This window comes from Chanodichthys erythropterus, chromosome 8 (genome assembly GCF_024489055.1).
Source record: "Chanodichthys erythropterus isolate Z2021 chromosome 8, ASM2448905v1, whole genome shotgun sequence".
Taxonomy (NCBI): domain Eukaryota; kingdom Metazoa; phylum Chordata; class Actinopteri; order Cypriniformes; family Xenocyprididae; genus Chanodichthys; species Chanodichthys erythropterus.
The window spans coordinates 12,599,221-12,612,990 of NC_090228.1; the positions used below are offsets into that span (position 1 = coordinate 12,599,221).

Genomic DNA, 13,770 nt, shown 5'->3' on the forward strand with positions numbered 1-13,770 from the left:
TTTGGTTCAAGTTGGTCAATAGGCTTGTTCGAAATGCATCAATGTTGCGCAGACCAATTGGCATACATCAAAGTTCAGAATAATTATTAGTAGGTTGATGCTTAATTAGCTATTCCAAGCTGGTCATTAGTTGGTTCAAGTTAATCATTAGGCTTATTCAAAATGCATTGACGCTGCGCAGACCGATTGGCATATGACATCAAAGCTCTGCAAAAGCGATTGGAGAGCAAACGACTCCTTATGTTTTTGAATCGCTCTCACGGTACTTTTGTGTCATGCGCTGATGCATCTCGAATAAGCCTATTAGCTGGCTCAATCTGGTAATTATCTGGTTCAAGCTGGTCAATAGCTGATCCATGTTGCTCTTCAGCTTTTCCAAGCTGACAATTAGCTAATCCATGCTGGTCATCTGGTAAATTATCTGGTTCAAGCTGCTCTTCAGCTTGTCCAAGCAGGCAGTTAGCTAGTTCAGGCTAGTTATTAGTTGGTTAATGCTTAATTAGCTATTCCAAGCTGGTCATTAGTTGGTTCACGTTGGTCATTAGCTGGCTCAGTCTGGTAATTATCTGGTTTGAGCTGGTCCTCATCTTGTCCTAGTCGGTCATTAGCTGGGTCATGCTAGTCATTCGCTGGTTCAAGCTGGTTATTAGCTGATCCATGCTGCTCTTCAGCTTGTCCAAGACGACAATTAGCTAGTCCAAGCTGGTCATTAGTTGGTTCAAGTTGGTCATAAGGCTTGTTCGAAATGCATCGATGCTGCGCAGACCGATTGGCATATGACATCAAAGTTCTGCGAAAGCGATTGGAGAGCAAATGACTCCTTGTGCTTTTGAATCGCTCTCACGGTACTTTTGTGTCATGCGCTGATGCATCTCGAATAAGCCTATTAGCTGGTTCAATCTGGTAATTATCTGGTTCAAGCTGGTCAATAGCTGATCAATGCTGCTCTTCAGCTTGTCCAAGCAGGCAATTAGTTCAGGCTAATTATTAGTTGGTTAAAGCTTAATTAGCTATTCCCAGCTGGTCATTAGTTGGTTATTAGCTGGCTCAATCTGATAATTATCTGGTTCAAGCTGGTCCTCAGTTTGTCCTAGCTGGTCATTAGTTGGTTCAAGCTGGTCATTCGCTGGTTCAAGCTGGTCATTAGCCAATCCATGCTGCTCTTCAGCTTGTCCAAGCTGACAAATAGCTAGTTCAAGCTAGTTATTAGTTGGTTAAAGCTGGTCATTAGTTGGTTCAAGTTGGTTATTGGATGGCTCAGTCTGGTAATTATCTGATTCAAGCTGGCCCTCAGCTTGTCCTTACTGGTTATTAGTTGGTTCAAGCTGGTTATTAGCTGGTTCAAGCTGCTCTTCAGCTTGTCCAAGCAGGGAATTAGCTAGTTCAGGTTAGTTATTATTTGGTTAAAGCTTAATTAGCTATTCCAAGCTGGTCAGTAGTTGGTTCACATTGGTCATTAGCTGGCTCAATCTGGTAATTTTCTGGTTCAAGTTGGTCCTCAGCTTGTCCTAGCTGGTCATTGGCAGGATTCTGGTCATTAGCTGATTAAGCTGATCCATGCTGGTAATTATCTGGTTCAAGCAAGTAATTAGTGGATCCAAGATGGTCAATTAGCATTCACCAGCTAATGAGCCATTTGAACCAGTAGTATACACCAGTTTAGACCAGCTAGAAATTGGCTTCTATGATCCAAAACACAACGCCTGGCTTAAAGTACATGTCAGTGCAGTAAATTTGTGTTAGAAGATCTACTACTTACTACTTAAAACACAAATATCACAGATGGAACATTGCAATCCATATTTTTTAGATAAATCTTTGATTATAGTGAAATAAATCAGAGGTTCAAGGGGAATAACTTAATTGTCTATGGCTTTATGTCTCACTTGATGACGCACACCACATGCATACGTGTGGATTCTCAGCTTAGTTATGGGAAACAAAAACTTTCTCAAAGAAGTTGTGTTTGACCCCCCGGCCTCCAGAATCCTTCAGCCTCAACTGCACCACTCTGTCCCCAGTCACAGCACCTCGTCCCAGGCTCTGGGTGTCATCACAGGGCCTTTGATGGCTCACACATGGGCTGCATCCTCTACTACTTCCTGTGGTTAATGGGGGAGAGGCTGGGTTAGGGCTGCCCCCTCCTGGTCTCTAGGGAGACACAGGGGAAGTGACTGTTTGTGCACACACACTCACACACAAACACTTTTCCATAATCCCCATACAAACCCAGCGCTTCTTCAACCTCTCGCACACCCTCACTTCCCTCAGTCATACATACACATTCACCCTGCAGCAGTTCTCATCACACTTCAGTCTCCAAACCATCTGTGACCTTTGAGTTCTGTCCCTCTGGAATGGAAGTCCTGCTTCCCATGAAGTCCCAGCATCAGTCAGTCAGTGGATTTAAAGATCCTTAACATTTTGCACATGCCAACCAAGGATACATGTACCCCAGTGGTTAACATTTTTATTTTGCTTAGCTAAAACCTATAAAAAAAAAGAAGACTGTGATTAATCTAATGATATTTTCATTTAATTTATAAGGAAAGTAAACCAACAAATGTGTTTATACATTTGTCATGTATAGCCTGTATTACTTTGCGTGTCTGCTTTTCTAAAATTAGCACAAACCATTTCTGGTTTGGTATTAATATTGTTTTATTTTTAGACGGACAGACAGACAGACAGAATTTCTAACAAAACTAATTTCTAACAAAACTACAAACATGAATAAAAAACTACAACTCCCATGAGACTGTTCTTCTCTGAGGAATTCAAACAGCATGAGCTGATATGGTTAATATTTTGGAGGGTCATTTAAAGAAAAGCAGGCAGCAAAGTAAGAGTAAACTGCATTGAGAATGCGGAATAACTGTTTTTATATTCTATTGCCACTGCATGGGTCCCTGATCCATAAACGGAATCTACACACCCCCTACTGAATGAAATCATAATGCATCATTTTCAGTTGCTCATGTGGCGTAATGTAGTACCACATATTCCACATTCTCTCTCTCTTTTAGCTATCAAGCCGCTAGTAAATCCTTTTAGTTTTGTGAGCATTATGCACCTGCCAGTGAATCTTCGGTATGATCCCGTTATTCTTAATGTGACCTACATCAGGAGGAGACACGCTCGTGCACGGGCATCCCTCCTTTATATCTGACGCCATAGCAACGCTATGCCGAAGCACTGATGCGCGCTTTCTTCAATACCGCAAGGACACGGAGATACAACAACCATCGTGTTTAATGTCTATCCGCTGATGTCGGAGCGGGTTTACTGCAAGTATCGATGACAAAAACTACAATCGGTGACATCTAGGTGAGTGTGTCCGTAGCCTTGGTGCATTACATCTTAAATTCATTCATTCAAATCCCAAAAGGTTGATCTTGAATGACGCTCACTGCCTGATCTTATTTACAATGGCCTTTTTGTTATTGTTACGTTGCATTTTAATTGTATTTTGACGCTTGGTCGTAATTTCATAAACTGAATGACATGTGTACCTATTACAGTAGACGACACTGTACAGTGTTTACTCAAAAACGTGGTAACAAATTATGAGCGATATTAAATACAACTGTGTTTATAATTGAGTAAGTAACGTCAAAGGAGCAAAAATAGTACTAAATACAATTTGTAATTTTAAGAAATATATTTAGATTATTAGACTGTATCATCTTAAAGAGTTATATGCTATTCTGTTTATGTTTTGACTGTTTATTATTTAGCATCTCTTTTTTTTATGTACACAGAGAGCAAAATGCATGTTTAAGCACATTACCACTCCTGGGGCCAAAAACAAAAAACAAACACCCCAGAAGAATTTAAAAATTTCACTCACAGATCTCAAGAATTGATTTAATAAACTCAATAAGGCCAATAATCAGCTAGCTAATTATTTTAATGGCGCAATGATCTCTTGACATCCACAAGACAATAAAATACTAAACATGACGACAAATTGGCAAACTGTCAAGAATGCTACCATAATCATTCGTGCCCCTGTGCATGCTGGGAAAACAACTGGGACTTGAAGGACTATTCCGGAAACTGGGTGAGCAAAAGGTGTACTTGGACAGGATGTGGTTGTAAAATGTAATTATTTATTGACATTATGTTATTAATCATTTGGAATTAATCAGAAATTAAACTGGATGAATAAATAGTGTTATGGTAATATCTTTTTAAATGATAAAAAAGAAAAAATGTTAAATATAATTTGCATAATATTTTAAAAATTACATCATGAATGCAGATGCACAGAATAATTTGAAATTTAAGTAAATATTGAATTTTTTTAAATAATTATTTAATCAATTTTGTGTATATCTTATTTGTTATCATTTATATCATATCAATTTTCTTTTGTTAAAAACCCCTTTTCGGTCGGCCATTAATTGAAACATTGTAACCTCTGCTTACTTAGACATCATGTTTGTTCATCACGCACACCCCTGATGGCCAAAAATGCTGTGTAGGCAGACAGCTCACAAGATTTTGAGACACAGTGTCACAGTCGATCTTTATTTTCTCAGGAGGGTCCATACGTTCATGCCAACATTCCTGTTCAAGTTTGGAAATACGATCCAAGAGCAAGAGGGAGAGCGAGACCATGAGCAGCTGATACACAACAGCTAAAAATAATATTCCATGTGAATCACTCTCTCTAACACCAGGCAACAGGCATGAAAATCTGCTAAAGAAGAGCAGTTACTCCGGTAAGTGATTGTTTAATAATCATATATGACTGTCACTGTGGGTTTTACTATTTTATGTACTATTCATGTCAATTAAAAGTAGAGAAAAGACAACGTCAGGCTGTCAGTGAGCATGTGGAGGGATTTGAATAGCCATCAGAGTGGGTGGTATCCTATAATAATAATGAACAGCAGTGTTTTATACAAATCTAAATAGAGGGATAAGCATGAATGAGTTTGTTATAGAGACGATTATATTTAATGCACTTGCCATGGGTGTTTAATTTAATTTGTAATTCATTTTATTTCACCTCAACCAAGACCCAGCAATTCATTTTTGCTCACTGTAGCACAGTTTTTTTAGTTAATAATATCTCTAAGAATATACATGACAGAGTTTTAATCTTAATAATTGTTATAAAATGAAGGTATGAAGACCCTTGTCATATCAGTAGCTGTTTTATTTTACATGAAAGGGTTGCCTTTTAGTGGCTGACATGTTGTGATCACATGACCAGCTGAATGCTACTCACTTTTTGGTAGCCTCTTTTATCACACACTTTTGGTTGCAGAATAAATTATGCATTATTAAAAATGCTTTCACAGCATATAGCATTAACTTTTTTATCAAGTACAGTGATAATTTAAGTGATAATTTAAATTTTTTTCTGCCAATATAGTGATATTTATATGTGATATCATGATGATATAATGTAAACGTAATATAGATATTTTAATATAATTAAAAAATGCTAAAATAATTATAACAGGTTTGTCAAAAAATAATTCTTTGTACAAAAAAGACACACTTTGATGGGTCACCGGAGGACATACAAGCTTCAATCCATCATAGTATATTCCGCACAAGCAAACATTACTGGTTGTGATGTTGTATAATGCAGCTCTCCTGAATGAGAAATTAAACTTTGTTGGTAAATGAGTTGGCTGATGGGTACAGGCACTGTCCCTAAAGAGGGTTTGTTAATCTTGCTCTTACACTGATTGGCAGCAGAGGATCAATGTAGTCGAATATTATGCCAGACCTCATAGTCAATAATAAAGGAATACTGCTTTCAATGCTGTTCTGCAGACTGGAAGTCTAAGTCAGTTTAAATGCATTTTTTTTTTATTATTATTTATATGTCTTCTTCTACTTTGAATGCTATATGTTCAAATCTAACAGACTTTTTTTTTTAAATCATGCCCAGGCTCCTTTAGCCCAATCAGGTGACATGGCCTTGTCTTTCTGTGGGAACGACAGGGGTAGTAATGCCTACAGCGTGGACAAAGGAGTCCTGGACAATGGCTGCTTCGTGGACGCCCTCAATCTCGTCCCTCATGTATTTCTTCTCTTCATCACCTTCCCTATCCTCTTCATTGGTATGAATGCTCTCGTCTTTTATTCCTCTTCGACAAACAGCACATGCTTTTTTGGTTACATTGTTCTGTCCATTCAGAATTCAATACAATAACTGAGAATTGTAATGCGTGTTTATTTGTTTGATACACTAATTTAGGGCAGATTTTTTAATTTAATTAAATATTTTTTTTTTTTCATCTTCTATATGCCTCTAATTTGATTTACTAATGTAAGGGGGATTTATTTATTTTTTTATTATTTCTATGCTAGAAGTCTACTTCAATAAATTAGAATTTAAGTAGAATTAAAATGGAATGAAATTTTAAAAAATAAACCAATAACCACTGTAATATTTAATAATCATTCATTTCAAATTAATTCCACCCATAAACAAGTTATCAGGTTGGATTGTAAGATAATAGGTGTGGTTAAACAGGAAATTATACATTATATTGTTGGTGTCGCAGGGCTTGAATTTCGGTGTGGGATTGCGCATAATTTTACATGCTGCTGTGAGCAAGTAAGGGGACGTTCACACAGAACGCGTTTTTCTATTCCAATGCGCTATTTTCCCATTGTTTTTCTATATAAACATGCTTGACGGACGTGCATGACCGTTACTCTCGCGTCTTTTGCAGCACCGCGTTTTTAAGACTCCGTGTCAAGTTAAAAGAATTTCAACTTTTACACGAAGCGCCGCTCATTAATGTCAGTTCCAAAACAGTGGACCAATCAGAAGAACTTGGAGGTGGGGCAAGCGTTGCGAGTTGGCATGACAACTGTTTTATATAATGGCAACATGGCGGAGGAGGCACTCATTATTATCTTATTTTCTTTTTTTCCATGTCAAAACTTGTATCTGTAAATTCTGCAGTTTGCCTATTATTGCCTATTATTTCCATTATTGCATCATGTCTCAAAGGTGCGTCTCGAGATTCGAGGTGCATTCTATGCTGCGCTTTTTTTAAAACCACTCCTGAGTGCTGCGTTTGGGGTTTTTAGACGCAAAGACGCGTTCTGTGTGAATATGTAAGACATGCTGCTGCTGTACAATATAGCATACATGAATTACCCGTTGCAGATCTATACAGGTGGAGCTGGGGAAGGTGGAGGGTTTCTGAAAGTGCGCTGCACTGCTAAGGCAAATGCTACCAAGTATTTGAAGGTTCAGAACGTGAGCTCATTGGCCACTGATACAGCAGGAACCAATCAGTTGTGCCCTATAGAGAATGATGTGATTATAAGCAGGTTGAGTTAAAGGACCTATTAGCCTGCGCCATCTAGAGTTTCATGACAGAACTATTTATATGGAGAGAGAAAGAGAATTCTAATTTTATTTTTTATTCTAAGTTATATCATTTCTATTCATTCATTCACCAAAGTAAATGGAGCCGCACAACATTAAGCTTTTAAAGTGGAAACCTTTAAACCGAGCACCTGTTGTGTGATGTGTGAATTTCTTTGTAATACAGTTCAGTAATAGGAAATCCTGTTCTTGTCATTCCAATTCAACTTCCTGCGGAGTGTAGCCAATTCAGTTCAAATTCCAACTGACGAATTGCGAGGAAGTCAATTCTTAAATTGTGATGCCCTGGTTGTTTATGACATCCGTCATGTCTTCAGAAGCTGTGGGGCCTAGACACTGTATCAGACCTATTTGGGCCAATTCATCATCTGTATCGGCTCCCCTAAGAGCCTTTACTCAAAATCCTTTACGCTGACGCCATAATGGTGTCAGTGCCATTCCTCCTTCGGTCTGTAATCATTTTACCCTATCTCATAATAAAAAATGTTTCCCATAGAAGAATTATTACACTATTAGCCAAAGAAAGGAAAACAACGAATGAACGAGACAGGCGGGGACAGATACAAGTGCTGATTAGCAAACGTCTAGGAAAAAGTAATTGTTAACTGTATATTATATTACATGCACAAGGGAATAATAAAATTCTACAATTACAGAATAGTCTCATGCTGCCAGACGTGTTCACAAGTGATGCCAGCATCACAACAGGCTGGGTCATGTGGTTCAGATAATACATTTGAAAATAGTGATGGAACACATGTTTTTGTGTCTAGGCTGGGGTAGCCAGAGTTCAAAGGTGCAGATCCACCACAACACCTGGCTGCACTTCCCAGGCCACAACCTGCGCTGGATCCTCACCTTCACACTGCTGTTTGTGCACGTGTGCGAGATCGCAGAGGGAATCGTCTCCAATACGTGGGTTTCAACACACGTTCAGTTTACTTGAGTGTTTATGACTGGTATGCTTTTATGTTTATGTCTTTGTGTATGAATGGATTATTTTAGGCAGATGGAGTCTAATCACTTGCACCTCTTCATGCCAGCGCTAATGGGCTTCATAGCGGCCACGACATCAGTCGTATATTATCACAATATAGAAACAGCCAATTTTCCCAAACTGCTGCTTGGTAAGTCAATGTCAATTTCATTATGCAAATGTGATGCTGGCACTTATTAATAAAATGTACTTTGAGTGTGGCTGTTTCATCACTTACATTATTTAACAGTTAGTCCGGGTCCTCTGTTGCTTGGCAACATGCAATTGTCGATCCATATTTTGAGCCATTATTAATGTTAGTTTCTATGTCCTTGGTATTGTGTATGAGAATGAGACCTAACATCAGAAATACTCTTTCACAGCTTTATTTATTTACTGGATTCTGGCTTTCATCACTAAGATGATAAAGTTATGGAAGTTTGCAGAGGCGAGCTTGGGGGTGAAAGAACTCCGTTTCTGTATCACAGCTTTGCTCGTGGTTCTGTACGGCCTGCTCATGGCTGTCGAGATCAACGTTATTAGAGTCAGGGTGAGTTCATCTAGGGTCACATGACAAATTTGTTTATTTTTATTTTTTAATAATTGTATTATTTTTTATTATTTATTATTTAATTTTCAATTTTTTTATTTAATTTTATTTTACTTTTTTGATATGCCTCTAATTTTGATCTACTAATTAAATTTTATTCTATTATTGTTTCTACATTTCTTTTATTTGATCCACTAATGCAAGGCAGATTTTATTTTATTTTATTTTATTATTTTTTTTGATCCACTAATTTAAGGCAGATCATTTATTTTATTTGATTATTTTGTTTGTTTTGTTTGTCCACTAATCTAAGACAGAATTTAATTGAATTTTCTTTCATTTATTTGATCCACTAATTTTGTTTTTTTCTATTTTTTTCTACATTCCTTTTATCTGATCCACTAATTTAAGGCATTTTATTTTATTATTTTATATTATTTTATTTTATCCACTAATTTAAGTCAGGTTCTTTTATTTTATTTTATTTTTTTGTTTCATTTTATTATTTTTTTCTATATGCTTCTAATTTGATCCACTAATTTGGCAGATTTTTGTATAAAAATTGTAGACCATTTTATAATTGTAACAAGAGTTGCTAACCTGCTGAAAAAACAGCTTGGAGTGGCACAGATTTCCATACTGGTCCATAAGTTGGTTTGTGGTGCCATGCTGTTTACCATCAAAGCTGCTTGACCAACATTCATTCTGGTTGACGAAGTTAATCTAGCAGTTTAAGTAGTTAAAGTGAACATGAAATCAAAATCCAACAACCAAAGCACAGGTTAGTAACTGTACATTGCACTAACAAGCCACCCGTATTTCTCATTTATGTCCTACCTGCAGAAGTATGTGTTCTTTGCGAACCCCCAGAGGGTGAAGCCCCCAGAAGACTTGCAGGACTTGGGCGTCCGATTCCTCCAGCCCTTCGTCAACCTCCTCTCCAAGGCAACATATTGGTGGATGAATCCGCTCATTATTGGAGCCCATAAGAGACCCATTGAGCTGAAGAAGATTGGCAAACTTCCTATCGCGATGAGGGCTTTGACCAACTATCTGCGTCTGAAGGATTCCTATGAGGAACAGAGGGTATGTGTAGACGTTTACAGGTCTAAGAGCAAATATTACAATTCATAATCTAAATAAACATTATTTTCATATTTGATGACAAAGAGAAGTAATGAGAAGTCTTGGTTAACCAGTACCTCTTTGCTTGTCTAATTTTGACAGCAGAATACAGAAGACCCAGAAAAATCCCCATCCATCTGGAAATCCATGTACCGGGCTTTTGGGGGGCCAATCCTCCTCAGCAGCACCTTCCGCTACATGGCCGACCTGCTGGGCTTCGCTGGGCCACTCTGCATCTCTGGGATTGTGGAACATCTGGATAACTCAACAGAGATTGACAGGACAAACAAGGTATGTGTTTTGTCCCTTTTTTGAGTGCTTGTCTCTTATCAGTATCTTTACTGTCGCTATTCATGGTATAGTGAGAAGACAAAACTTTTGCAGAGTGACACAATTACAAGACTTTGCAAAGAATGAGTGAAAAACACAGGGCTTAAATAGATAGGCATTACCAAGATAATGAGACACAGGTGAAAGTAATCAAACATAATGAGCCCAGGCAATTGGTTATGGGAATTGAAGTCCATGATGGGAAAGCAAGGGAGTGCCCTCTGGTGAAGATCATGGGCACTCCAGCTGGTGGATGTAACAAGGGGCTTGACTTTGGTTATTTGTTCACACAGACAGTATAAAAAACATGTAGGCTGTTGTATAAGAACGGGACAGTTTGAGAGTAAAAACGATTGCCAATCCCAAAAACATACACGAGTGATGGTAAAACTGGGGGATGGAGTGAAAAAGACATCTACGCAACTAATGTAATGGAAATATATCACAGTCCAGTCACTGTCTCACAGCACTAAGCTATTATCTAATTTACTTTGGAGCCCATTCATAACATGCCTTGTTAAATCATTTAGGATGTTGTTCAAAGAACTGTCAATTAAATGATTTGCTGCAGATATTGGGCTGGTGGTTATGCTACTAATTAGACTGTATTTATTTTTCCTGAGTGCAAAGTGACAGCATTGTAGAGAATGATCAACAGTCTGATGTCTTCTGTTTTGCCTTGCCATTTATCACTTCCTGTGTGATGTCACAGAGGCGTCAGTCCTATTAATGAGAGAACTGTATGTCATCGCCTTGAGATGACAGCAATTATTAGATTTCACATAGTGTGTTCTCCCTGCTCAGATGACCATGATGTCATGTGTGTTTGAAAAGACACTCTCATGAGATTTAGATAAGGATGGAATCAGTGCTGGAAAACTTAGGACATAATAAAAACTGATTTGATAACTGATTGAATGAATGATATCACTGCATTTGTCTTGTCGTGGTGTCTGCAACCGAGTGTCCAATTTTTTAAGGCAGTGGCTATTTTTACTAAGTGCAAATGGCGATAGATGGTATTTACACTAAGTAACAATAGCAGCATTTTCTTAGTGATATGCTATTTATTATATTTTTTTAAAATAACGATAGATTCTCTTTACACCATGTAAAAGTATCAGTTCTTTGCAATAAGAGTAAACAGTAATTAGATGTTATCTATACTTTATAGTGGCGGATACTATTTGCACCTCAGTATTTTTGTACATGAACAGGATATAACAATATCATAGGGTATAAATGATTATATTCAGTAAAGGTGCCCTAGAACCCGTTTTTACAAGATGTAATATAAGTCTAAGGTGTTCCCTGAATGTGTTTGTGAAGGTTCAGCTCAAAATACCCCATAGATTTGTTTTAATTATTTTTTTTAACTGTTTTTGTGGGGCATCATTAACTATGCACCGATTCAGGGCGCGGCCCCTTTAAATCGCGCACTCCCTGCCTATTATTCCTCCCTTCTATTATTTTTCGCTATTGTCCTTGCTTGCTTACCTAGTCTGTTGATTCAGCTGTGCACAGATCCAGACGTTAATACTGGCTGCCCTTGTCTAATGCCTTGAACATGGGCTGGCATATGCAAATATTGGGGGCGTACATATTAATGATCCCGACTGTTACGTAACAGTCGGTGTTATGTTGAGATTTGCCTGTTTTTTGGAGGTCTTTTAAACAAATGAGATTTACATAAGGAGGAAGCAATGGAGTTTGAAACTCAATATATGCCTTTTCCATGTACTGAACTCTTGTTATTTAACTATGCCGAGGTAAATTAAATTTTTGATTCTAGGGCACCTTTAAAATTATGAAATGCATGCTACTTTATTGGGAGAATAAAAACCCTTCTTACCCCTTCCCCTAACCCTAGCCAATAAACACTTTTAATATTAAATTAAACATTCGTTCATAGATTATTTACACTTTTAAAACATTATTTGAATTTTTACTGAAAATAAATGTGAACTCCGCAAAAGGTAGACCTGCGTCTAGGTCTGCAAGCCTTACTCGCTACTGCTGATCCACTGAAGATGTTGAATTCTGCGCATTTTTTTAAAACTTTACTGGCCCAACCTGACATTGGTGGGCAGAGCTACTGTAAATAGCGTTTGCCATAATTTTGAACAATACATTGTATTACTGTTCAAAAAATGTGAAAGAAACTATTACTTTCATTCATCAAGAATGCATTCAATTGATAAAAAAGTAACAGTAATGACAATGTTACAAAAAAATGTCTATTTCAAATATTGATAATATTGATACATTTCAGCATTGATAATAATAAGAAATGTTCCTTAAGGACCAAATCAGCATATAAGAATGTCATGTGATCATGTGATACTGAAGACAGGAGTAATTTGAAGCTAAAAACCCTCTTTTTGTTTGAAAAATATGTTTATGCTATCTTTCTTGAAAATTAATGCTGTTGATTTGATATTTTGTGTCAAATCATGCAATGACATTTATGTTGCTTAAAGGTCAGTGTATATGAAGCTAAAACAGACATGCATATCTGTGTGACACGGAAAATTCCCAACTCACATCACACTCCCTCTCACACACATGTTGCTGCCAGCGACACTCAGTTTAAGTGACTCCTTCTCTTTATTTTAGTGCGTGTGTGCTTGTGCATGACATCACTGAGGGCTGAAATGCTGAAGTGTTTTTATGTATTATGTGTGTGTGTTCATACTCTGTTTATGTCCTGTCAGACAGGGAACATGACTTTCGGGGTTTACTTCATGTCTTCCACTGAGCTGCTGCAGAATACGTCTGTTCTAGCTGTTCTGCTGTTCCTGGCACTCGTGCTGCAGCGAACATTCCTACAGGCCTCCTACTATGTCACAATAGAAACCGGCATTAACCTGCGTGGGGCGCTGCTTGTAAGTTTTGTAGAGTTTACTGGAAGTCAAGCATGGAGAGATTTATCAGACAAATTTATATTTATTTCATATTCATCAGCCTGTACTGCTCATTTCAAGTTGCATTGTATAATACAAAAATATTGTATAAGACTAATTCTTTCCTTACTAGGAAACTGAATTCTATTCTATTCTGCTTTTTCCTGTTTGATTATATTCTACCCTACTTTGTCCTATTATTCTTTTCTAGTCAACTTTGTCTAATATTGTTTTACTCTTTCTACTCGCTTCTATTGAATTCTATTCAGTTAATTCATTTTATATGATATTCTATTCTGCATTTTCTGTTCATTTCAATTTTATTTCCAATTATTCTATTCTATTATGCTTTGTCCTTTACTATTCTATTCTATTATGCTTCTCCCTGTTTGATTTTATTCTACTCTACTCTACTTTGTCCCATTATTCTTTCCTTCTCAAATTCTGCAATATTCTATTCTATTCCATTTTGTCCTTTTCTATTCTATTATATTCTGCTTTTTCGTGTTTGATT

General features: G+C 37.2%; 1 protein-coding gene across 8 annotated transcripts in view; it reads left to right on the forward strand.

The window, feature by feature from the left end:
- Positions 1–2,977: 2,977 nt before the first annotated feature.
- Positions 2,978–13,770, forward strand: part of abcc9 (ATP-binding cassette, sub-family C (CFTR/MRP), member 9) — a 42,471-nt gene continuing 31,678 nt past the window's right edge. For 4 of the 8 annotated variants that reach the window (XM_067391850.1, XM_067391858.1, XM_067391849.1 and 1 more), the window contains exons 1-9: positions 2,979–3,327; positions 4,545–4,727; positions 5,915–6,086; positions 8,146–8,287; positions 8,378–8,499; positions 8,732–8,898; positions 9,742–9,984; positions 10,126–10,314; positions 13,068–13,238. In XM_067391850.1, coding sequence (XP_067247951.1) covers positions 5,939–6,086; positions 8,146–8,287; positions 8,378–8,499; positions 8,732–8,898; positions 9,742–9,984; positions 10,126–10,314; positions 13,068–13,238 — 1,182 coding nt within the window. In that variant the 5' untranslated portion in view covers positions 2,979–3,327; positions 4,545–4,727; positions 5,915–5,938. Of the gene's footprint in view, positions 3,328–4,544; positions 4,728–5,914; positions 6,087–8,145; positions 8,288–8,377; positions 8,500–8,731; positions 8,899–9,741; positions 9,985–10,125; positions 10,315–13,067; positions 13,239–13,770 lie in introns of all 8 variants that reach the window. The other 4 variants (XM_067391853.1, XM_067391856.1, XM_067391857.1 and 1 more) reach the window with 3 other exon arrangements.